This window comes from Bos taurus, chromosome 10 (assembly GCF_002263795.3).
Source record: "Bos taurus isolate L1 Dominette 01449 registration number 42190680 breed Hereford chromosome 10, ARS-UCD2.0, whole genome shotgun sequence".
Taxonomy (NCBI): Eukaryota; Metazoa; Chordata; class Mammalia; order Artiodactyla; family Bovidae; genus Bos; species Bos taurus.
In genome coordinates, this window is record NC_037337.1 from 89,016,810 (window position 1) to 89,042,955 (window position 26,146).

The 26,146-nt window shown below is 51.1% G+C and overlaps 1 protein-coding gene across 1 annotated transcript in view; it reads left to right on the forward strand.

Annotated features, from left to right (window-relative positions):
* The window catches only part of ADCK1 (aarF domain containing kinase 1), a 131,125-nt gene that overhangs the window by 85,144 nt on the left and 19,835 nt on the right, over positions 1-26,146 (forward strand). The window contains 3 exon segments of the mRNA NM_001076895.2: positions 3,161-3,319; positions 14,808-14,966; positions 22,371-22,487. Of these exon segments, the coding sequence (NP_001070363.2) occupies positions 3,161-3,319; positions 14,808-14,966; positions 22,371-22,487 (435 nt within the window).

Consider the following 26,146-nt stretch of genomic DNA (forward strand, 5'->3'; position numbering starts at 1 on the left):
GGAGCAGGGGATTGTAGAAGGCCCCCTCCCCATTCCCAGGGGCTGTGGGAGACCTGCCTTCCTCTCACCTGGAGGCTGGGCTCTGCTTGCCCTGGCCGGTTCCCCCCTCCTCCTGCCCCTCCCCGCTCTTGGCAGCTCTTCTGGACACACAGCCCTAGGGATGCCATGTCAGTCTTCAGTTGCAGTGACTCTGCAACGTCCCTGCAATGACACGGATTCGAAGACTGGTTGTCCTTCTCAGAGCATGAGCAAAATGTTCCCAGGGAGCCAGGCAGAGGCTTGGGGTGGGGGTAGGCTCGGATGACCCCCAAGACCTCCTTGTAGTGGGGAGATTGGCCCAGTCTAGCTGCCAGAGGTGAGGGTCTGAGTTCACAGCTTTTTTTTTTTTTTTCCAGAAAAGCCTTCTCCTTGGTGCTCCTTCAGGAATTACCAGAGGGCTTCCTGGGAAGTGGTGTGGTTGCCATTATGTAATGGATGGGAGCATTTCTGAAACCCCACCTCCCTTCTGTTTCTGGATTTCAGTCCCAGCAAGAGGGTGGGGAGGGGATGGGACTCACACGTACAGAGCCTCTTGGGGGGCACCGGGCACCATGCCCAGGTTCCTTTCATCTATTCCAGCTGGGGCCTGAGTGCACACTGCGTCAGTCAGGGCCCCTTCAGTTGTGTGTGACAGAAAACAACTCACACTGCCTTCAGCAAAAAAAAAAAAAAGATATTATGGGGTGGGCACCGAGGCGTGGCTAGGACCAGTGTGACCGGGACTCACTCTTTCCAGGCTTGGCTCTCCTCTTTGTTTCTACTGTGTGACCCCTGGTAGCTCCAGACTTCAAGTTCAGTTTTTAGCTTCGGGTTGAACAGCAAGAAGGAAAAGCCCTTCTACCGGTCAAACTGAACAGTTGAGTCTGATTGGACCAGCTGGGTCATGTGTCCGCCTCTGATCTAATCAGGATGGCCCGCGGTCCCCGGGGCTCTGACTCAGCAGGCCAGGGTCTCACACCCACCGTGGAGTAACAGGTGGGATGCCTGCAGGTAAATCCTCCTCCCGACACGTGCTTTTACACGTTTAGCACCGACTAGTTCCTGTCCTGTTCTAAGTGCAAGGAAGTCAGCAGCGAACAAAACAGAAAGAAGATCGCTGCCTGTTTGGAGCTGCTGTTCTAATGCGGAATGGAGGGCGGGTGGTCCCGTCGTTCTTGGTCTACGCCCAGGCCCAGGATAACGGGTTCTTGTGTGGAGAGACCCCAGGTGATTCAGGGTGACGATGTGGGGAGGAACTGGCCCTCAGGGAGCCCAGAACTCAAGAAGGAGGGAAAAAGACAGGTTGCATGGTTGGGGAAGGGGGCGCTAAGGAGAGGAACAAAGTGAGGAAGGAGGGGGACGGGAAGCCAGTCTGGACGCGTTGCCCGTGACAGAAGAGGGGAGGCCCCTCCCGCGTTTGCCTGGACCTTTGGCCCCCGCAGGATATTGACAAATGGCATGGAGTCAGTGAAAGCTACAAAAATGATGACAGGACTGGAGGGAGTGATTTATGAGAGGAGATTAGCAGAGTGATGGTGCGGCCTAGCAAACAAAGGGATGGGGTGGGGGAGGCCGTGGGTCCTGTGAACCTCCGAAGTCCAAGGAGAGGCGAGGGGCTGGGGGGCAGCGTGGAGTGGCCACTGCAGAAGGGGGACAAAGCAAGGCAGTGGGGGCCGGGGGCTACATCAACCTTGGCACGAGACCCTGGCGTGAGGAGGAGGGGAGGTGTGTGAGACGTACACACAGGGGTGTGTGTATGTGTGCGTGTGAATGTCTGGCTTTTCCAGAATTGTGAGGCTATCCAGGGGACTCAAGAAATGGAGGGGACAAAGATTTCTGCCCTGGGGAAATTCTGCAAGAGGCTTTTGGGGCCCTCCTTCCCATCTGGGAGAATATTCCTATCTAGACTGTTTAGCTGATAACCAACCACTCAAGTCAGAAAGACCTTTTCCTTCAGGAGAACTGGGATGGCATTTCTAAGAGGGAAGCAGGGGGAAGGAAGAAGGGAAAGTGAAGTTGCTTAGTCCTGTCTGACTCTTTGCAACCCCATGAACTGTAAGCCTACCAGGCTCCTCCATCCATGGGATCTTCCAGGCAAGAACATTGGAGTGGGTTGCCATTTCCTTCTCCAGGAGATCTTTATGACCTAGGGATTGACCCTGGGTCTCCCACATTGTAGGCAGACGCTTTACCGTCTGAGCCACCAGGGAAGTCCAGGAAGAAGGGAAGAGGAGATGCAAGAACATGGGGTATATGGTCTGATTCGTAGAGCAAGTGAGGCACAGAGGACGGGTATTGCCCAGGACTCCTGGCATGGCATCGCTGGTGAAGACCAAAAGCCCAGCTCTGGTCTGCAGCCTGGGAGCTCTGTCAGGGAGCCAGGTCAGGAGTGAACTTGGGGACCCACGTCGAGGCTCAGGCAGCAACAAGTGGTCATTGCTGGGTTTGGAGCCTGCAGCCCACGTGTCCTTGAGCTTTCCAAGTTGGCGGGGTTGAAACGTCTTCCATCTGATGCCCTGTCTTGAGCTGCCCTAGCCCAGGTTCTGTTAACGTTTGAGTGTATCCATATGTGAGAGCCTTGGAGGCACATGTGGTGCAAGTGTTCATTGCTTAGTCACGTCTGAGTCTTTGCAACCCCATGGACGATAGTCCACCAGGCTCCTCTGTCCATGGGATTCTCCAGGCAAGAATACTGGGATGGCTGGCCATTCCCTTCTCCAGGGGATCTTCCTGACCCAGGGATCGAACCTGGGTCTCATGCCTTTCAGGCAGATTCTTTACTGTTTGAGCCACCAGGGAAGCCCCTGGAGGTCCAATGGTAGGTGATTAAATGGATGGATGATGCATAATCTTGGACATTCTAGATGGCACTTTTTTGGCTTTAAGTGGAGATGCGCTGGGTTTCCAAGCACAGGTAAGTCACGTCCTCCACATGTGTTTTCTGTCTCACTTCCTGAGTAAGGACAGGTGTGTGTGAATATCCATGGCTGCAAAGGACCCAGGCAAAGCAGCTGAGAGAGGAGAAGTCTGTCATGGAGTCATTCGCCACTGCCGGCGGAGGCCCTGGGCCATCCTCCCCCCATCCCTCTAAGTGAGTTGAGTCCTCGTAACTGCCCTGTCCTCTCTTGTCCTCTCTTGACAGATTCATGATTTGTTCCTGAGCTTTGACGACACCCCTCTGGGAGCGGCCTCCCTGGCCCAGGTCCACAAGGCCGTGCTGCGTGATGGGCGGACAGTGGCCGTGAAGGTCCAGCACCCGAAGGTGCAGGCTCAGAGCTCAAAGGATATTCTTCTGATGGAGGTGAGAGCCTTCCTCCTCCCCTCCCTTCATCCTCGTTCTATGTTTCCCTGGGATCTGGGCAGTCCCAGTGAAACTGGTGGAAGGCCTATGGGCTGGAGTGTGGGCCTCTGAATCACAGAGCGGGAGAGGAGAGCTTGAGATCACAAAGATGTCATGACAGCGCTGCGACCCGGGGACCCATGGCTGGGTTGGCCGATTTTTGATTCATTCCTGGGAATTGTTTTGATTCATTCCTGGGAATTGTCTGTGGATGGTCTCAGAACACGTGGGCAACTGCTGGGGCCAAGGAGAACTTGTGGTGGGGGGTGGCATATTATAGAGATGAGGTGACCCAAATAGGTGATTTCCTTGGGGGTAGAAAAGGCTACATCCTAATCTGGTCCATTATAACGAACAGGAGCATGTGGTCAGCCAAGGAGTTTGAACATGACACGGAGATCACATAGAAATGTTTATGCAGAGCGCTCCTTTGCTTCCCTGATATTTGTTCTGCACGAGCAAACGCGCATGCCCTAAAGTGGCCCTGAGACAGCTCTAGTGGATCCTATGCTTCTGGACTTTTCTAGCTCCCTGCCTCGAGCAAGGGGAAAGGGAGAGTGGCCAAGGCTTGGGCCATAGCCAGCAGCCCCAGGGGAGGTCCGCAGTCTGCTAACCCTGCCAGCATGTTCCCCTGCTTCCTTTCCCTTTCCTTGGTTCCCTGTCCTCACTTTGGACACTTAGTTTATTCTTTCAGCTCTCTGACTAAACCTGATAGGTGCATAGGACACGCGAGTGAGCGACCTGCCTCTTCATCCTCGGACAGCCCGCCCCCCCGTTTAGTGGAGACCTGAACACAAACAGTCCTCGACTGTGAGTTCCATCTAAGGGGTGTTGGCAAGGTGCCGTGGAGCCTGGACTGATGGGGGGGCATCAGAGGGGCTTCATCGAGGCACCCACGAGACTGCTGGACAGCGGAAGGGTGACCCAGCTGAAGGTCTCGAGTCTTAGGGGAGCAGGGTGCACGTGGAGAGTGTCAGCTGGTTCAGATGGTTTGAGCTGGGTGTGAGTGCAGGCGAAGCTGGGAAGGTAGGCAGGATGGAACACAGAGGTCCTTGGGTTCCAGGCTCAGGTATAGGGTGGAGCACATAGTAAATATGTATTTACTGGGGAACCGAGCAGATCTGATTTTCTCCTGCAGTCAGTGGGGAACCATTTAAGAATTTTAATCAGGGAAACATCGTGATCAGACATGCCTTAGAAATAAAAGTGTGTTAACAGTCTGGAGGATGTTTGGGGGAGGCAGGAAGACTGCAGCCAGGGAGACCAACTGAGGGGCTGCTGCACCACTCTGAGAGAGCAGTGGTGTGAACCAAGGCAGCGTCATGGGGGCGGAGGAGAGGCGTGGATTCACGGGGTGGGAGCATCAGGACTTTGTGACCAGCTTGGTTTACATGGATTGAGGGAAGCTACCAGTGTGGATCAGAATGAAAACAAATTGTATGTTTCTGGCTTCTGTGATTAAACCTGGGGGCCTTTAACCATGTGTATCAGTCTGGGTTCAGTTGGGAAAAAATAACTTGTTCTAGGCATGTCAGAGGGAGTTTAAAACAGAACATGCGGTTCACCGGGGATGGAATGGTTGAGAAGCCAAATGGGATGGTGAGATGGTCACCCAAGGCAGGAAGCCACTGCCACCCTTATAGAGGAGGGACAAGAAGAGGTGGTTCCCTGGATCCCAGGTGCTGGGGCACCTGAGGGGAGTGGGTCATGGACATAGGGTCCGTCACGTGGTATTGGAGCCACAGATGCTGTTTGAGGTGGTGGGTGTTTCACTTCCTCCTGTCCCCCCGTATGCCACTAAACCTAGCTGGAAGCTGGTTTGCAAGGGAGCCTGGGGAATGTACTTTCTTGTGAGATAAGGGGGTGGCATGGATGTCAGAACAAACGGAGTAGGTGATGGAGCGACCATGTACTATAAGACATTGCTGTCCGGATCTCTCTTGTTGTTTAGTCACTAAAGTCATGTCGGACTGTTTGCGACCCCATGGACTATATAGCCCAAAAGGCTTCTCTGTCCGTGGGATTTCCCAGGCAAGAATCCTGTAGTAGGGGATCTTCCCAACCCAGGAAGTTATTCCCGAGAATCTTTCCGAGCCCGCCATCTCCTGCTTGGCAGGCGAATTCTTTAGCACTGAGCCACCTGGGAAGCCCGTCTATAATTCAGGCTGGGAATACAGGTTTCTGGATTTATCAGCAAGGAGACTCATGGGAGCTGGATCCGGGGGAGTAGTTGAGATTGCTTAGAAAATCTGCCGCTGCTCCTGCTGCTGCTACGTCGCTTCAGTCGTGTCCGACTCTGCGTGACCCCATAGATGGCAGCCCACCAGGCTCCACCGTCATTGGGACTCTCCAGGCAAGAACACTGGAGTGGGTTGCCATTTCCTTCTCCAATGCATGAAAGTGAAAAGTGAAAGTGAAGTCGCCCAGTCATGTCCAACTCTTAGCGACCCCATGGGCTGCAGCCTACCAGGCTCCTCCACCCATGGGATTTTCCAGGCAAGAGTACTGGAGTGGGTTGCCATTGCCTTCTCCATTAGAAAAGCTACATAGACTAAAACAAAAGGGAGAGGGCAGAGACAGAACCGTGAGGAACATCGTCATCTGGGGACTGTGCCCAGGAGGGTGAGTTCCCGAGGGAAATAAAGAGGCATGGTCAGAGGGATTAGAGGAGAACCAGGACTGAGCATCTGCATTCAGCAAAAACAGTGTCAGAAAAGACCTCTGTCCGCTATCTAGCATCCTAACTGATGCAACTGCTAGTTTGCACATTGAACCACCTCAAAAGGGAGTGGCTTAAGACCCCAGTCGAGTACTATGCTCCTGACTGCAGTCTGCGCAGGGCATGATAGACGCATCTCAGTTCTAAGTGGTTACAGGTGGGGAGCTGGAGGACCCACTCACATGGCTGGCAAGTGGGTTCTGGCTGTTGGCTGGGATCCCAGCTGGAGCTGTGGGTTCAGGGCCTCACGTCTTCTCCGTGGAGGCCTTTCCAAGGCCTGTGTGGGCTTCCTCGCAGCCTGGCGGCTGGGTTCTAAGAGTAAGCGTCCCAAGAACATAAGACTGAAAGTTCATCATGGTTTCATGACCTGGGTGTGGCAGTCATGTAGATTACTTCTTCCTTCCTTTATTGGTAAGAGCGAGAGTCACAGTGGTCCCCTAGGCTTTGTTCAGTTCAGTTCAGTCGCTTAGTCGTGTCTGACTCTTTGCAACCCCATGGACTGCAGCATGCCAGGCCTCCCTGTCCCTCACCAACTCCTGGAGTTTACTCAAACTCATGTCCATTGAGTCACTGATGCCATCCAGCCATCTCATCCTCTGTCCCCTTCTCCTCTTGCCCCCAATCTTTCCCAGCATCAGGGTCTTTTCAAACGAGTCAGCTGTTTGCATGAGGTGGCCAAAGTATTGGAGTTTCAGCTTCAGCATCAGTCCTTCCAATGAACACCCAGGACTGATCTCCTTTAGGATGGACTGGTTGGATCTCCTTGCAGTCCAAGGGACTCTCCAGAGTCTTCTCCAACACCACAACATCAACACCACAAAAGCATCAGTTCTTCGGTGCTCAGCTTTCTTTATAGTCCAACTCCCACATCCATACATGACTACTGGAAAAACCATAGCCTTGACTAGATTGACCTTAGGCTTAAGGGGCATGGAATAGACTCTGCCTCATGATGGGGGGATGGCATGGTTCCAGACGAGCACTAGAGGGGGAGACATTGTTGCAGTCGTTTTGGAAAACAGAGTCTGTCAGAATTAATTGATATTGCCAAGTGGAATGTAAATTAGTAAAGCTCTGAAAAGAGTATGTTTGGTTTGGTGACTTAGAGTTTTTGGGGAAGAACAGGAATGATGGGGTGAATGGGGGTGAAAGAGAATTGAGGACTCAGGGAGCGGAGACGGTTAATGGAGACTACCCTTTCCATGTTTGGCCTTGGATGGTGGGGGACAGTGAGGGTAGTGGTTAGATCTAAGCACAGGATTAGGTGGGGGTCTTGCAGAGGCTGTCACTGATGAGGAAGGGGCAGCGGAGTTGGGGGCTTAGAGATTCAGGGGAGAGCAGTAACTGATAGAGCTGGTACAGGAGATGCCTGGAGGGACTGGGCCCCAAGGACACAGGCGGAAGCGTGAGGCTTTGGCAGACTTTGTTCTGGGGCTAGAGCTTTGTTCTTGAGGCTGGGTCCAGATGAGTGAGTGGGGCAGAGGGGGAAGGCAGGGACAGTGGGCAGCTGAGTTGTACCAGCCTGATAGCGTCTATTTTTCCCTCTGAAGTGGGAGGTAAGACCATCTGCTGAGAAGGAGAGGGTAGGAGGTGGCATGGAGGCTTGAGGGGGATGAAGGTTTGGAATCCTGCCGGGTGCACTGGAGAAGGATGCTGACCGGGACCCAGGAGTGGGGCTGCTGAGTGGCACTGGGCATCCACCTGGAAACCTGGGTTTTCTGACGCATCAGTCTGTGGTATGGAGCAGCCACAGATGGAAGCACACTGCCAGTCTTGGAGGGTCCCTGGGTATTCCTGGAACCCCATGGCCACACCTGAGTTGGGCTGGAAACTGTCTCTGCCTGGTGGTACCAACAGGGCCCACGGGAGCTGGGAGGACAGCTGACATCTCTCCTCTGCCCAGAGCCTCTCCCCTCCCTAAGTAACGGTGGCCGTAAGGTCAACCGCAACAATAGCACTGGTAAAGATTTGGCATCTTCCTCCCTGAGATAAGCATCAGATGCTTTTCTTGAAATTACCAGCCGTGTGGCCGTGTGCTGAATACAGAGTAGCGGCTCCCTTGCAGTGGCTGGGGCTGGGATCTGAAGGCGGACTGGAGACCCGCACTCACCGCCTGCAGGAGAGAAGCTGGAAATGAGGCCTGAGGTCTTCCATGGACCGCCAGCAGCAGCAGCAGCAGCGCAGAGTGGTACTGCCTTCTCATTGCGCTTGGCCTCTGGTGGGAAAAGCCTTAACTTGGTCACCCTTCTCTGGTTTACAACCAAGAAGCGCCAACTGGAAAGCTCATTTTGTTTTATATCTAAAATGAGCATGACTTTTTTTTTTTCAGACCTAAATTAAGCCCAGACCTACATGGTGCCTTGATTTTAGTGATGATATATGTTTGGGTGTGCTTGGTGGGAAAGAATGATTTCTGAGAGGCGTTAGGACTGTCATACCTGCCAGAAACTTGGAGATAGAGGGGAGACAAAGCCGCTTTTCTGTAGAGCCTTCTGGTGCTTCTTTTCTTGCTAATTCCAGGTGTTGTGTGCCCTCGGACTTCTCTCCCACTGCCCACTATTGTCTCTATCTCCTCTTCAGCCCTGTGTTTGGTCCCGGCCTTGTCTTGAGAGGAAGAAAATTTGGGTAAAGTAGTTCATACTAAGGGGAGAGTGGCTCATAGGCTTAACTTCTGGATATTTGCAGTTTACGAAGTGGGCTTGTAAATCCAAACACATATCTGCTGTAAGGATGGAGGTTTACAAGAGTAAAACTTTTGAGAATAAGGAGGTGGGGACTACTGGCTATATCAGTTAGAATGCTTTTAGCTGCGTGTATCAGGAAATCCAACTGACAGTGGTCAATAGTAACCTATATTATCTCACATTTCAAGACATCTACAAGTAGGGTCAGCTGTTTCAGGGTTGACTAATCCAGCACTTCACTGAGGTTTTTAAGGACCTAAGTTCTTTATGTCTTCCACTCTGCCAGCTCAGCTTCCTGGCTTGTCCTTCTAAGGTAGTGCTCCTCGTGGCCCTCAAACAGCTGCAGGGTTCCTGCCATTACCAGTGTCTTTCCTCATATTAAAGAATAGCCGTTCAGTAGAATTTCTTTCAGTACTCATTGGCCAGAAGCAGGCCTACTCGCCCAAGCCTGAAGCAGTCTTGGCAAGAGGTTTGGGACCACTGTGACTGCCTCAGACCGATTGTGATTCACCTTCTCAGGCTAAGGTCTGCCTTCCTTGAAGGACATGAAACATGCACAAAATAGAGGTTCTTTTGGCCAGGAAGATGGGGAAATGAATGGCGTGTGGGTTGGCACCCAGGAGCATGTGCCACCCTGGTGTTCTGTGTCTCCTGTGAACCTGGGCCTTCTCCTGGGGAAGGAGACTGTGCTGGGGAGAGCTGCTGACTGGTGCCAGAGAATCAGAGACCGACTCTCAGTAAATGGTGATGAAGCTGATGGTGTCGGTGACTTTGCACAAAAGAGAAAGGCACAGCCAAGGGTGTTTTCAGCTTTGTCATCATCACCTGATATTGTCCCTTTAATAGTTGGGGCAACTCTACTTCTCGATGCACGGCCAGTGACTCTTATTGATTTGAGTGGCTGTCCGGAGCCAGACTAATTGGGCCCAGAGATTGGAACAATGATTCAGCAGCACGGGGTGAACTGACAAGTCAGAGTCTATCTGTCTGCTGGCGGGCTGGCTTTGCAGCAGTCCTTGCTTGCCCACGAGAGCCGGGAGCTTACTTAGCAGGCTGGGAATCACTGCCACTCTCCTGTCTGAGAACAGGGTGGGACTCAGCTGACCTGTGAGGCAGTGTTGAGACCACCATTCCCAGGTTTCCAGAGCACTACCCTGTATCACACCCTGTTACCTCTCAAGCTTCTGAACTTGGTAATGAACGCCCTGTGCTCTATCCTGAAGAATCTAACTCCTGACCAGGCCCTTCGTGTATCACCTGTCCCCAAGGTCTGCAACATTAGGGCGGGATGCTCAGATCTGAGCACCAGAATCCCATCCACCATTGGAAGGCCTCCGGCTCATACCCAGGGTCTCTAAAAATAAAGACCTGTGACAGTTATGTTTTTGATTTTTTTTTGAACAACATTTTCAGTGCATGCTGTCTGTCATCTTGTTTCTTTTCTGAGTGTGTTGATTGAACAGTGGGTGGCTAGGTAATGTTTGTGTTGGCACAGAATCCAACAGCTGATTTTATTTTTTTAAATACATTTTTGAAAGCCCCAGAGATGTAGATCATCCCTTGGAAACTTCTCTTCACCCTGTAATTCTGTTTTCTAAACAGTCTGCACTTTAATAACTTATCTGAACAAAGATAAACCCCATGAACGGTAAGCTATTTACATCACTCTGAATTGATTTTCGATCCTTGTCGAACATCCATTTTTACCAGCTCGGATCCGTGCAGGCGTTCTGTTTAGTGTCCTGTTTTCCCGTGGACCATTATTTCTTTTATAATATATAATAAGTTGATAGCAGTAACTCGAATTTCAGTTGCATTTTACAGTTTACAAAGCCCCTTTTATGCTTTATCTCAGGCTCTCTATTGTATTGTCCTATATTGTATTGCCTGAGAAGGACTGCGTAAAGAAAGAAGTGAAAGGAAGGAAAAAAAAAGTGGGTTCAAGCCCTGCATTTGAAATTGCAAGCTGTGTGACCTTTAGAAATGCTTTAACCTCTTGGATCCAATTTCCTTCTCTGTGAAATGGGCAAGAAGAGGAAGAAATGAGAGCATGCATATCAAGTGCCTCATGGTGCGGTGCTTGTGTCTCAATAATGATAATTCCCATTTTTTTTGCTATCATATATAGCAATCACTAATTTTCAAACTTTTATGTGACTCTCAATTTTTCCATTATGTTTCTGTGTGGTCCATAATTTAGTTTTCTTCCTGGGAGCCAATAGTCCTGTAGGAAAATGATTTCATTATTCTCCCTTGAAGGAGAGAATAATCTATTCAACTATTAATTGTTGAATATACCCTGATTGATTAACAAGGCTTCAAGTGAAGTAGAATATTCTCAGACATTTCAAAACTGTGGTTCCCCCACATTCAGAGGTAATCCCTTCTTCCACCCAAATCTCTGAGGCGTACAGATGTAATCCATCTGCGTAATGCACATGTGAGCAGATAACTATTTCTGGGGAGAAGGCAGGCCTTTTGGAATGTTCATTTATTCACTCATTCATTCACATGAATATTCAGGAAACATCTGCTGAGTGTTGAATACATGCTAGGCACTGGTGAAAACACTGGCAGTTGGAAGAATTTTATGAGAAGATGAATTTGGGAGAAAAATCAAAAAGTCAAATTGATAACAACACCTGTTTTATTTTAGTTGATTGCATCTGTTGTCAAGAAAGAAAAACATAAAAGAATCTACTTGGGGCAGGCTCTTCAGAAGGGAACTGAGTTAAAACAGAGGATGAAATGGAATTTCGTTTTCTTTTCTCAAGCTCAGAGAAGTCCAAAGTGGCAGCAGCCCAAACTGGTTTGGATTTGGATCAGATGACTCTTTTTTTTTTTTGGACCGGATGCCTCTTAACCTGACCTCAACCCTCCCTTTGAAGTTCAAGGGGTGATAAACCCCTGGATTATGTACAAAATTATGGGAGTATGTGTGTTTTCTGGGCTTCATTGCTGGCATCACATTTTCAAATCGGTGACTTCCTATAAAGGGGATGACGGCCTCTAAAACTACGAACCACTAACTTCCATGCAAACAGACCCTCTCATTTTAGAGTAACCAAGGGAGTGACTTGCCAACCACCACAGAATGGTTTGGAAACCAGTTTTATGAGTCCTGCAAAGTCCCAGGGGTTATGAATTAGTTTACTAACTTACTAGCAATTAATATCAACCAATAAAACCTTTGACTGCTTTTATGGTTAATGATATAAAGTATCAATAATAACCAATAGTATTAGTAAGGACTAATTACATAATTGATTGATAACAGAAAAATCTTTAAGGTGCCTTTCAGGGCTGTTTGGATATTAATGATAATTTAAAATTTCACAAATGACAGTGACCAGACAGTCAGCAATGAGGAGGTAGTGTGTGGCCACAGAAGCCTCATCGCCTGATGTAGACCCCACTTGGCTACATGTGGGTCTCTGTGTGTACCTACGGCTGGTCCAGGGTCATCATCTAGAAGGTAATCAGTAAATACATTTTGGCTGAAAAGATGAGTGAGACTCACTGTGGCTCCTTCCTCGTCCCTCCTGGATGCGAAGGTCTGGAACCTGTGCTGGAGCAAAACACACAAGGGCTTCCCAGACGGTGCTAGTGGTAAAGAACCCACCTGCCCATGCAGGAGACATAAGAGATGCGGGTTCAGTCCCTGGATTGGGAAGATCCCCTGGAGGAGGCCATGGCAACCCACTCCAGTATTCTTGCCTGGACAATCCCATGGACAGAGGAACGTGGCGGGCTACAGTCCATGGGGTTGCAAAGAGTCGGACATGACTGGAGCGACTTAGCATGCAGCATGCAAAGCACACAAGAGGCTTCTTGCTTGTAACTTGGAGCCTAGAGACTGGAGTTCAGGTGCCTCAGATGACAGCTGTGCCCTCGGCATGGGCCGGGCAGGTGCTTCTGTTTGCTGTGTACCAGCTCTGCTTCCCCTCGGGTGGCAGCCAAGGTGAGGGCACGGTGACGAGACGTGGTGCCCAGATCTGAAACAGTCAGGCCCTTGCCGTTGCCACCTCTCCGTTCTTGTTTCATGTGACACCAAAAGAAACAAAACATAAACTAAATCGATTATCATAAGGTCACAGGTCTAGCCCATGAAAGACTAGACAAGCCTTAAGAGAAATTAGACTGCAGCCAAATGTAATTAAAGAGGGTTTGAGAGAAATTGAGTATAATAACCCTGTGTGATGATTCTTACAGAATGGCGTCTGGTACATTGCCTCGGACATAGGATTTAAAAACAAAGCTGTAAATGCCTTGTAGTTAATGGCCCTGCTCTGGATTTATTTCACTGCGCCGTGTGTGCCTAATCCTGTGTTGGAATCATATCAGAGACCAGGGCAAACAAAAGCAGGAGATAAGGCTTGTGACTGGGACCCAGCAAGGCCTTCTGGGTGGAGTGGGTGGTGTTTTGGTCAGCTTTGGCTGCTGCCACAAAATACCATCGATTGGGAGGCTTAAATCACAGACACTTATTTCTCCCAGTTCTGGAGGCTGGGAAGTCCAGGCTCGAGGTGCTGGTTGATTCTGTTCCCAGGGGCAGCCTCTTCCTGGCTGTAGACAGATGGCTGCCTGCTCTCTGTGACCTTGCCTGGCAGGGAAGCGGGGAGCTTTGGTCTCTCTCTTCTTATAAGGACACTAACCTGTCATGTGGGCCTCACCTTCATGGTCTCTTCTAGGCCCAATTACTTTCCAAAGACTGCACCTCTGAACACCGTCTCCCTGAGGTTAGGGCTTGACATATGAATCTGGGGGGCTACATAAGCATTACGTTTCCTTAACAGTGGAGGAAGGTCTCTTGGTAGCAATAGGCCCACGGTTCTTGAGTTCTTGCTCCTTGTCCTTCTGCTCTGACCAGGGCCAGAGATGGGGATTCTCAGAGGACTTGGACCATAATCTATACCAAGAATCACAGATGAGAGTCTGTCAGTGGTTCTCCCCAGGCCTGACTTTGAATACCAACAGGAGGGTTTGTAGGAGAGCAGGAAAGTTGCCTTCTGCCCACCCCAGCCCAATGCTGGAACATTTCCCATGGCCCCAGCCTTACCCTTGCTTTGTCACTATAGAGCCATTGTTTGTGAACTTGTGAGACTATCTCAGATCCAGAGCTCCGGTGGTGGGGTAGCCTCAGAGCTGAGTCCGTGCCCACAGAGGGGCTGTGCTGTGCCCTGCAGATATCTCTGGGCTCTGGTTCTGTGCCAGTCATGTTTCTTTCACATCATTAAATTGACAACTGAAATGTCAGGTAAGTCTTCTAAAACTCCCTCTTTCATCACATCCTGACTCAAGAATCCACAGTGGGCCCAGATCACTAGAAATCCAAGCTTTTCATCCGAGTGGACAAATCCCTTATCTCTTACTCCTCTTGTCATGTCCACCCTTGGTTTCGTATTCCGATATAATTTTTTATCATGAAATATTTTGGATGTACAAAAAGCATAAAAGATATTATAAATGCTCAGGTACCAACCACTCAGCTGAAGAAATAGATAGAATGCAGTTACAGCCGGGCCCCCTCCCAAGGCCCTTTATTGACAGGACCACGAAGCACAAATCTAGGAGCTGCAAAGCCAGTAGTTCAGTGATGTGCTTAAGAGCAAGGGTTTTGGGGCTGAGTAGACCCAGGGGGAATTCTGAATCTGGGCTTCCTTGCTGGGCACATTTAGAAAAAAATCGTATAACCTCTGAGAGCCTCAACTTTTTTCATCTGTAATATGGGGCTGAAGAGTGTATACCTCCTAGAGTTGCTGTGAAGACTAAATGGAGGAATAAGGTGAGTAATAGCACTTACCCAGTGCTGGGCAAGTGGGGAACACCCAGCAAAGGATGGAAGTGGTTTCTGCTGGCGGTTGTTGGGCTTTTATATCTGGGATTTGGATTACAGAGATGGGCCCCAGGGGGCCACTTTCCCACCCATCCTTATTCCAGGGGAGGCCTGGGGACTTGTCAACGCCCTGACCAGGCAGGAGGACAGGGACTAGACTGCCCTTGGTGGGAGTCATGGACTGGCTGATGGGGTGCTTGTGGGTTTCAGGTGCTTGTCCTGGCTGTGAAGCAGCTGTTTCCAGAGTTTGAGTTCATGTGGTTGGTGGATGAAGCCAAGAAGAACCTGCCTTTGGAGTTGGATTTCCTCAATGAGGGAAGGAATGCTGAGAAAGTGGCCCAAATGCTGAAGCACTTTGACTTCTTAAAGGTAAGAAGGCAGGGCCGTGGGGGCCTGGTGGTTGGGCAGAAGAGTACAGGGGAGGACTGGTCCCAGCCCTGAACATCTCCCCTTGCAGGACCCACAGCGGGTGTCTCCTTCTTGGGTGAGGGAGGATGACTGATTTGTCCCTGGTGATGCATGTTCAAGCCCTTGAAGTCTAAGTTACAAATTACCAAAGGGGACTGTTGACCTGTCAAGCAAACTGATGTCTATGGAATGGTCTACAATTGCAAGACCCTGAGCCCTCCTGAGGGCCTGTAAGCCACAGTCTCAGCCTCCATGAATCATGGGTTGATGACACTGAGGATGATGGTAATGGTGATGATAGCTAACGTTACTGTGCTCTGACGTGTTTCCTAAAACTTTATTATATCAGCTCACTGAATACACAGGTCTGTAACACATGTCCTAGAAATCTCCACCGTTTGCAGAATGGCACAGCAGAAACAACAGGGTTTATGGGCAAAAAGGGGGTTAGGCTTACAACACTCAAAAATGTCACCAGTGATCCAGAAAATAAAAGCAGATGGGAACCTAATGAAATGCGAGCATACCTTGGCACACGTTAAATGGCTAAGAAATACAGAAGACCACAGCACACATGGCACTTTACTGGACACGGGCTTGCAGAAATGGGCGTCAGAAGATTTGCTGCTTGGGAGTTACTGTGAAGAGGTGGTAGCGGGGGTCATCTGAAATTGAACAGAAGTTGTGGGGGGCTGTGACCCATCACACACATGGCAATGTTTGTGTGCCTGCTTTGGGTGTTCCTGTTTGGATCAGCCGGATACAAGTTTTCTGCACTTCCGAGTATTTCTCATGGATAGTGCTGCACCATCAACAAATGTAAAATCTGTGTTATGATCAAATTGTTCCCTCGTGTATCTATTACATTGGAACAGATTCGTGTTTTCAGGTATTTACTAGAACTGCTGACATGATAGGTGACACTTACCTTGGGAGACAACATCCGATGACGCATAGTCCCAGCTCAGTGAGAGATCCTGCTTTAAGGATTCAGAAGAAGGGGCTTCCGGGTGGAGCAGGGCAGGGAAGGCTCTGCTGAGGAGTCGGCCTTGGAGCTGGTCTTGGAAGACTGTCCTGATGTTCCCCACAGGTCCCATGGAGATTGGAACGAGACAGATCAAGCCCATGGCACTTGCTCTTCCAACACGTTTTGTGGTGGGGTTTGGACCCATTTACCAGGGGTACCCCTTTCGTCACAGCAATGCGGGGGTCAGAAGCCTCTGGTGTCTATGTGGAGAGCTTGGCTTTCAACTCTTGGAAGAGATCCACTCTCTGCTTTTCCGCTGGAGAGGCCTGGAGATTGTGGGAAGATGGGGCGCAGGGCTCCGGGTCCTAGTTCTGGAGCAAATGGTCAAGTGGGGCTCTTCCTGGGCAGGGTGTCTCAGCACGTGAACTGGAAGGTCTCCTGCTTGGGACTGAAGTGTCCAAGTGGCTTCTAAAGACATCCTGAGAAGCCGGAGGCAGTGATTTATACTTACGCTCTCCAGTTTGATTAACAGAGGTGGGGAGGGTGTGTCTACACTAGCTGCCTGAGAATCCTAAATCTTGGTCCATGGGATGAAGACCCACAACTCGGGTGATCGGTGTGGTGTCTTGAGACACTGATTTGGTGGATGGTGTAGCCACTGGCAAAGTTCAGCTCTTTAAGTGAGTCGGGTCTGGCAAGATGCTCCCGGCCTGCTTGACGGGCTGGTCCTTACACAGCCCTACAAGGGAAATGCCACTGTGTGTGCAGACCTTCTTGTGGGTACAAATCCAGATGATCTGGTACCAATTCAATGAAAACTTGGCTTTCTCACACAAGTGATAATATTAACTGATAAGCGTTGTTGTCGGGTCTAAATGACTCTTCCGCTTACCTATTCCTTTTGTTTCATTCCGTTATTCCACATTTATCGAGCACTTCCTGAGCCTGTGGTTGTGCTAGGATCTGGGGGTGTGTAGATTAAGCCAGAGATGGTTGGCTCCTGCCTGAGAAGACTTCGCATTTGGTGGGGGACACACACACAGTGGGTTCTGTAGTTCAGATTGTTGGCACTATGGCAGAGACTGATCTCTGTTTCTGTGGGTGCCCAAGAGGAAGTATCTAATTCTGCCCAGATAAGGAGCTCAGTGGGGGCTTCCAAGAAGTGTTGATTGTGCAAGGGGATAGGCAGAAGTTACTGAATGTTTCTTCTGTGGCTCTGAGTACTAGGCAGACACAGGGACACAAGGTCCTTCCAAAAACCATCATCCCATTTTACAGATGGCAGTCTTAGAGGAGAAGAGCTGGGGTACAAACAGCATTTTCTGACTTCAGCTCTGGTGCTCGTCTAAGGACATTGTGTTGCCTCTTACCCAGCAGGGGTGGTCCTCGGCGCCAGTACTGTGAGCCAGACAAACAGAACCATCTCCTCCACTGTTCCCATGGAAACAGCAAAATTGTCCCCTGGCTGGGGCCAACTAGCATCTGTCAGACCAAGACATGTAATAATAACACAAATTTTTGAAACGAGGATGCCAAATGGGTGAATAATTAATGTAACGATTTGACCTGCTGCTTCTCAAGCCTGCACCCCGTTCCTAAGAGAATGGTGGAATTAAGGCTCCCGAGTAATTAATTTTGCCTAAACACATAACAAGTGGGAAGCAAATTTTGCGCCGCGCACCCAGTTCAGCTCTTCAAACAGGAGATAGATTGCTTTGCACACTGGCACCCCATCACAACATCTGTGCGTAATTAAGCCTCAGTGCAGAGTTTACCTCTTGGTGGGTGAGGCCTCTTCCAGTGGGTTTAATAACCTCAGCCCTGTGCTATAAATCGCCGCACCTCAGACGAGCACCGAATGCAAATGCACGTCAGGGAGACTGGGCCAAGGTGAGGGGGCAGCCAGGCCGAACGGTCAAGACCAGGGCGTTTGTGGATCTGGCATCAGAGTGTGTGGGAGGCGACAGGACAGGCAGTGAGGTCTGCGACTGACCTTGGGGACAGCTGGGCCAAGATAGAGGCAGACGCCTTAAAAACACAGGGTTTGGGACTGCAAGGGATGGGAGCGAGTCTGTATACGGGAAGGAGGGGCTTGGTGGGGGGTTGTCTCTGGAGCAGGGGCCCCTCCAGGGTTCTCTAGTGCTGGGTCAGGAACATCTCCTGGAGGAGGAGATGGCAGTCCGCTCCAGTATTCTTGCCTGGGAAGTCCATGGACAGAGGAGCCTGGTGGGTATTGCCAAGTGCATGGGGTTGCAAAGAGTTGAACACCACTGAGCAACTGAGCACACAAGGGGCCTGGGACTCTCTCGAAACTGGGGGCAAACCCTGCCAGGATGAGCATGCTTCTGGTGAAATAACTTTCTAAGGATCTCAAAGATTAAGAGGAACTGATGTCTAGTTATTAATACTGTATCCATTAATTTTTTTTTACATGGCTAGGCTGTGTTAGACATTTTTTAAAGTACTTTATGTCTGTTTACTCGTTGGTTCCCTCTTTTTCGGCCATGGGGTGCAGCACGTGGGATCCTAGTTCCCCAACCAGGGATCGAACCCCTGAGCCCTGCGTTGGAAGTGTGGCATCTTAAGCACTGGACCACCAGGGAAGTCCCTGTGTATTTCCTCCTTAATCCTTACACAACCCCACAAGAGAAATGCCATTATTAACTCCATGTCAGCCTCGGGGAAGATGAGGCCCAGAGAGATGAAGCCACTCGTCCAAAGTCATACAGCTTCCTGGGAAAGGGCAGAGGCAGCCTGGCCCCAGGCTCACCTGTTAAACCACTGTGCTCTGGTCCCTCTAGAATAATTGATGGGCAGATCTGAGTTTGTGGCTCAGCTGGTAAAGAATCCACTGGCAAGGTGGGAGAACTGGGTTCAATCCCTGAGTTGGGAAGATTCCCCTGGAGAAGGGAAAGGCTACCCACTCCAGTATTCTGGCCTGGAGAATTGCAAAGGTTTCTGGGGTTGCGAAGAGTTGGAAGCGACTGAGCAACTTTCACAAAACAATCACAACAGTCTGAGTTATGCTGAGCTGTCTGTAGCATCAACTCTCAGCCTTGGTTCTGTATCAGAACCACCTGTGAAATTCTCTGTGGCTGTCGTATGGCGGCTGCTGTGCTGCTGAGCACCAGGACCTCATCCATGCCTGTAGGAAGCAGGGAACGTTGCTTTCATTGTAATTGTCATCAGCCTTTTACAGGCAAGGGAACCGCTGCTCAGAGAGATTATGCAACTTACCCAAGTCACACAGCTTGGCAGAGGCAGAGCTGGGGCTCCAGCCTGGCCATCTGACTGCAGGCCTGTGCCCTGCTCCACTGGCCTCAGGTTCGGGGAGCTCCGTGGCCCCAGATGATGCCCAGACATGCCAGGCCTTCCTTCCCCGGTATGCTTGCCAGGCACCAGAACAAAGAGGAAGCGCAGGTCAGGGCCCGTTAATGAGGCTGAGGTCAAGGTCTTGGGCTGGAACTTTCCCTCCTCTCTGTTCTCCTTCTTGGGGTCACGATTGGCTCTCGTATGGGGGGCAGACGGGGCCTACAGGGGTGGGCCCTCCTGCCGTGAGGAGGTAGACCCCCCAGACCCAGAGGTCCTGAGGGCCGGGTGTGACCCTGCCTCTGGGGTCAGCAGGCACCTTGACTGCGAGCCTCCCAGGTTGATTTTTGTTTGGGCAGGGGACAGGGTGGTTCTTATTGCCTCTTTCAAAATTTTTCTCCTTCATTTTCCCTTCTTTGATTGAAAAAGCTGAGAAAGGAATGATGGTGAAACATGAGTGTTGGGGTGAAGTGAATTTCACCTGGTGCCCCTTAACCCTCCTGCTCACGTGCTGATTTAGGGGCAAGTCGCTTGATCTTGTATCCCGTCAGGCCAAGTGTCTCCTAACTGAGCAGGAAGCACTTTTGCATTTTGCAGTCATTTCTGTGTTACATCCATCGAGGGGAAACCGCAGCCCTCCCTGAGCTCCCACGACAAACCCCTCTGCCTTGCTTTTTTTCTGGCGGGGATGGGGGTGGGTGCTGTCTCTGCTGTTTCAGAGCTAAGCAGTGCCTCCGCAGACACACGTCTATTGTGAGGCTGGGTTGGCTGCATTTGGAGGGAGACCTGGGGGAAAGGTAGGGGATGGGGTCTCAGCACACTTAGAACCCTGACCAAAACCCAGGCAGTCTCCAGCCTTGGGGTTTTCTCTTTGCATCTCTGGCTCTTGCATGGCTGTTTTCCACGTTGCTCCAGGCAGGCACAGAGGGGTGTCTGACAGCGAGTCTCTAGAGCCCCAGGCACCCCACTGTCAAGCTTCGGCCCCAGGCATACCAGGGGAAAGACTTAACCCCCAAGTATGTCCCTTTTACTTGGAAGCCTCAAACAGCATCTTCCCTGGTGGCTCAGCTGGTAAAGAATCTGCCTGCAATGCGGGAGACCTGGGTTTGATCCCTGGGTTGGGAAGATCCCCTGGAGAAGGGAATGGCTACCCACTCCAGTATTCTTGCCTGCAGCATTCCATGGACAGAGGAGCCTAGCAGGCTACAGTCCATGGGATTGCAAGGAACTGGACGCGACTGAGCTGCTTTCACTTTCTTTCAAACAGCAGCAGCAAACTTGTACTCGTATTTTTAAAGAGACTTTTTTAAAAAATGCCAAGCGAGACCAACTTTTAAGTTCAAAGTGACATAGGGTCCCAGATTTCTCCATTGGTCTAGATTTTTAAATGGCAAAAACCGCAGGAAAGGAGTAAACAAAATGATGCCTTGGTTTCAGTAGGAAATTTGTTCCAGAGGGTTCTCCTGTATGTACGGCCCGCTTTGTCCCCAGTACTCCTTATTGAGATGGAGCAGGAAGAGTCTCCTTCCTTTTTTTTCTTTTATTTTGGCCATGCCCAGGGCATGCAGAATCTCAGTTCCCTGACCAAGGATCAAACCTGTCCCCCCTGCGTTGGGAGCCCAGACTTTTAAACACTGGACCACCAGGGAAGTCCCACAGTCTCCTTTTTAATGAGAAAAACAGAGGCATGGAGGATTTAAGTGGCTAGATTCAAACACAACAGTTGTTAGTAGAGCGGGGAGCAAAAAAAGTTTCTTGGCTCAAGCCTGCTGTCTTACTGCTATGTGAACTTTGAGAGCTGGGATGAGGGAAGAACTTATTCCCCCTAATAGCTTGAATTAGCTGCCCTTGCTTCTTTATCTGTAACTGGAATAAGCCCATGAAGTTGTTGGGGAATTGTGGCATGCTGAAAGCCTGGTCCTTCCTCCTTCCTGACATCGGTGGGACTCATAGGTGTCACTCACTCACATGGCACTCGGCAGTCCTTGGTACAGCCCAACATCTTGGCTGCTTCTAGGGAAATCTAGTATCTTTTTGGTTATTGGGTGTCCTTAGAATCAGAGGGAATTAGAGAGTATATGAGTTAGGAATGCATTTGTTTGTACATAACTGACAGCTCCATCTAGAGTGTTTTAAACAAAAAGAATGTATTTTCCTCACATAACAGGAAGACTTGCCACAGTTGCCTGTTGATATTGTCTCAGTGGTCTGACGGTGTCAGAACTGGGATCTCTGTGATTTTCTTAGAATTTTCCTCATGGTTATAAAACAGCTGCTGCAGCTCCAGGTATCACTTCACTCTCAAGGTAGGAAGAGAAGGGTAAGAAGAGTTGCAATATTTATAAACATCCCTTTTTGTTAAGAAAGTAAAAGCCTTCCCACATCCTCTAGCAGACCTCCACTTGTGACTCACAAGCCAGAACTGTGTCACATGGCCATAACTACTGCAAGGCAGGCAGGGAAAGTATTTCGTTTTTCCTGGGGAAGAGGAGGATTGGGAATAGGTGTTGGGTTAGGCTTCAGCACACTGTCTGCCACAGAAGGCTTGCAGGGAACGGTCATGAGAAAACTCAGGACTTCCTAACTGAAAAATTTATCACCCGGTTAAAATTTATTCATTCACGTATATAATAATTACACCCATTGTACAGGTGTTGAAACTGAGGCAGAGTGTTTATATTCACATGAGGAGCCTGAAATAAGCCTGGTGAGAGAGAAATAGCTTTTAACCCCAACTGTGGCTCAGATTTGAGAGGTTCCATGTACTTCCCCCTAAGCCCCACTTTTAGTGTGTGCCCTTCATTGTGTCTGGAAGGCACTGAGGAAGGCGGGGAACTTATTCTCTGGTCCCCAAGCAGGAGGGTCCCTGGGGGAGGCCTGGGGCCTTGCTGGGGGAGGCGGAGCAGCCTGCCCTTCCTTCTCGGCCTGCCTCCTGCCTTCCCTGCCCCTCTCTGCTGGGGTCTCTCTGGGCCTTCCCTCCTGTTCCCGGAAGGTGTGTGAGCTGATGTCTGGCCCACGTGCCTATCTGTAGCCCTTGCCCAGAGCCCCCAGCCTCCCAGCCCTTCCTGACCTGCGCTCTCCCACTCCAGGTCCCCCACATCTACTGGGAGCTGTCCACCAAGCGGGTGCTTCTGATGGAGTTTGTGGATGGCGGGCAGGTCAACGACAGGCACTACATGGAGCGGAACAAGATTGACGTCAACGAGGTGAGTCGAGCGCGCTCTGCTGCGGGTGGGGTCTGCCCGGTGAGGGCAGGTGTGTCCAGGGGAGGTCTCACGGCCTGGAAGCAGGGCCTGTCTTTTCTGAAGAGTTATTAAATCTCTGGAGCATGAAGCAGCCTTCCAGGTGCTCTAGGGCAGCCCTCCACCCATCTCCTGAGCCAGGCTTGGCAGCGGGCAGTGGGGTGCGGGCACGCGCTGGGCCCCTCCCACAGGCCCTGCCTGAACAGGGGATTATCACCATCTGTCTTGTGTCATCCGAGCCCCACAGCTTGCAGAAATGTGAGAACAGTGGTGCAGACTCTCAGGACTTAATCTTCCATCCTGCGGGGCCTGGACACACCTCCTGCCCTTCCTGGGTCTCCAGGTATCAGGCAGAGAGGACATAGCTGGAGCCGGTGAGTAGCCTAGAGCTGAATACAGAAGGGCTTCTGTCTCCTGCCTGCCACTCCCCGGCCTTCAGGGAGCGCTGGCTGGTGGGCTGGGGGGCCTGAACCCCATTTCCTTCTTCTTGGCGACCAGGGGGTCCCACAGATAGGGGTAGAGGGGGGGGAACCTTTTCACCAGAGTTCATCATTGTTTAGCCCCTACTCTGTGCGAGGGGTGTGGGTTCAGAGGGGAACCAGACACAGTTCCTTTTGTCAAGGATTTCCCAGCCCAGCATTGGAGTCGGTCACACAACTGCATCCTTAGCACCATCCTTCAGGCAGCGAGGGGTGTGAGCCCGTCCCCAGGGCGCCACATGGAAAAAGTGCTCACCGCTTCCCCAGGTCGGCTTCCCTAGCTGTCTGAGTGGGGATTTTCCAGACATGTGTGTGCGTGTGTGCATGTGTGTGCGTGTGTGTGCATGTGTGTGTGTGTGTGCGCGCGCACGTCTCAGGGTGGCAGAGTTGTGGGAGCAGAGGGGTGTTGCAAGGAAGGGCAGAGGAGTGGCGAGGTTCTGCAGGGCTGCGGGCAGATGGAGCAGAACTCGGCCGTGACCCCAAGGTCCTGGGGAGTCCCTGAAGGGTGAGGGGTGCAGTGACATGTCCCACGTGGCTGGTGAGGGGAAGGAATGCAAGGGACAACCAGAGCTAGTAGAAGTAAATGCTCTTCCCTACTTTATCCAGGGCAACACACAAAGATGAGCCTAGGGTCCCCGTAGGGGGACAGCCCAGGACAAAGCCACTTCTTGGCTCCGCAGATGAGCCAGGAGACGTGGCCGGAGAGTGTGCAGCTTGGGAGCCCAGGCCTCAGTGCCAGTGTGGCCTCCGTCAGCGGGGACGATGAGAGCTCCATTTGTAACGACGGTCGTGATGACCACAGGTTTGTGCACCACCGCACTTAGAACAGTGCGTGGTGTGTGCTGAGCTCTCCAGCATGGTAGCGAGATTATTGTCCTCACTCTTTGGGCTTGTCCTTTTCTCCCTTATCCCGTATCTCCTCTTACTGTTCCTGTTTGCTGAATGCCTAACACCCTGTACCAGGCCCTTTCCTCCATAAACATCTCAGAAGGGAGGCCTGCATGCCTTCATCTTGCAGGTGAGGCATCAGAGATTCAGAGAAGGAGGGTGCGCTGCCTGAGGTCAGACAGCTCATAGAGCTAGAATTAAAACCCACGTCTCTCTGACTCCAGGACTCTTCTTGGTTCATAAAAAGTGAAAGTGAAATCGCTCAGTTGTGTCCGACTCTTTGAGACCCCATGGACTGTAGCCCACCAGGCTCCTCTGTCCATGGGATTCTCCAGGCAAGAATTCTGGAGTGGGTTGCCATTTCCTTCTCCAGGGAGTCTTCCCGACCCAGGGATCGAACCCAGGTCTCCCACATTGCAGGCAGATGCTTTACCCTCTGAGCTACCAGGGAAGTTCATAAAAGAAGAGGCTGCCAAGAGCATGGCTGGGAAAGGTGAGCCACAGCTGGCCTTGTCCTCCGGGGACCAGCCGTTGGCCCCTGACTTGGGAAACAGGGCTCCTGGAATGCTTCGGGGGGCCTCTTGGGCTGGCGAGGAGGCTGGAGGGGCCTCCCTACTCCCTGCCCTGCTTCACCCGGGGGCAGCTCGGCCATCGTGAGTTGCCTGTTGGGCTTTCCTGGAGAATAGTCCTGTTCCAGTTCAGACCTCTGCTTTAGAGATAGGCGGAAGCCCAGAGACAAAGGGCTCTCCTGGGGTCACTCGGCAGGAGCAGAGCTCGGGGCTTCTGACGCCTGCTGCCCTCACCGTTGGCTGGAGGGTGTCTGGGCAGTGCTCCCTGCAGAGGAGGGTGCGGTGAGACCTGCTCGCCTTCCTCTCGCACCCTTGGTTGGGATGGGGGTACATTCCTGCCTCTAGCCAGGGCTGGTTTGTCCTTTGTCCACCAGTACCCTGAGTACAGAGTCTTTGGCGCCAGGGAGGAGGGGAGGGGAGGGGAGGGGAGGGGAGGTTACCTCTTGTTTATCCTAGTCGTAAAGGGGAGCAGGGTCTCTCTGCCTGCCGAGTAGGGCAGATCCCAAGGGCTTCAAGTTACTGGAATTTACTTCCTGCCAGCAGCAGTGGGCTTCTCGTGCCAGCTGCACCCCTGAATCCATTCATCTCTTGGGGTCCAGTGAGCCCAGAGCTGTGATGGTGTTTAATCAGAGGCAGCTCTGATTTTCAAAGTGCACACAGAGATTTGCTCTGAATTGCTTGCTCCTGGCTGAGTGAGGCTACCTGGGAGAAGGCTGGAGGTGGCTGGTGGGAGCTGGGGCTGGGTGATGTCCTCTGGGGGCCTGGGCTCGACAGCTCCGACTTCAACCCTCTTGAATCAGCTTTCCAGATAAAGCTGGTGTTCTGTGCAGAGCAGACTCTGGTGGACATCCTATGAATTAGCAGACAAATTAAGCCAGCCTCGTGCCCTGGGTTGACCTCTATGAGGCAAGGTTGGAGTAGAGTGTTGGTTTTTATTTTCTATGAACATGCAAAGTCCGGCAGGCTGATATCAATCTGGTCTGGGAAAAACAATAGCAATAATTATTATTAGCAGCTCAGTTCAGTTCCGTTGCTCAGTCGTGTCCAACTCTTTGCAACCCCATGGACTGCAGCACACCAGGCCTGTCCATCACCAACTCCCGGGGTTCACTTAAACTCCCATCCATCGAGTCCGTGATACCATCCAGCCATCTCATCCTCTGTCGTCCCCTTCTCCTCCTGCCCTCAATCTTTCCCAACATCAGGGTCTTTTCAAATGAGTCAGCTCTTCGCATCAGGTGGCTAAAGTATTGGAGTTTCAGCTTCAACATCAGTCCTTCCAATGAATACCCAGGACTGATCTCCTTTAGGATGGACTGGTTGGATCTCCTTGCAGTCCAAGGGACTCTCAAGAGTCTTATCCAACACTACAGTTCAAAAGCATCAATTCTTTGGTGCTCAGCTTTCTTTATGGTCCAACTCTCACATCCATACATGACTACTGGAACAACCATAGCCTTGACTAGAGGGACCTTTGTCGACAAAGTAATGTCTCTGCTTTTTATTAGCAGCTAATAGGAACCAAACATGTGACAACATATAATCTACTCCTTACAGATGCCCTGTCAAGGATATCTCATTAATCCCATATCTAGATGAGAAGCTGAAGCTCAGAGAGGTTAAACAGGTTGCCTAGCATCACAGAGCTAGCAGGGACAGTCAGGAGCGGAAGCCAGGTCGGCATGAG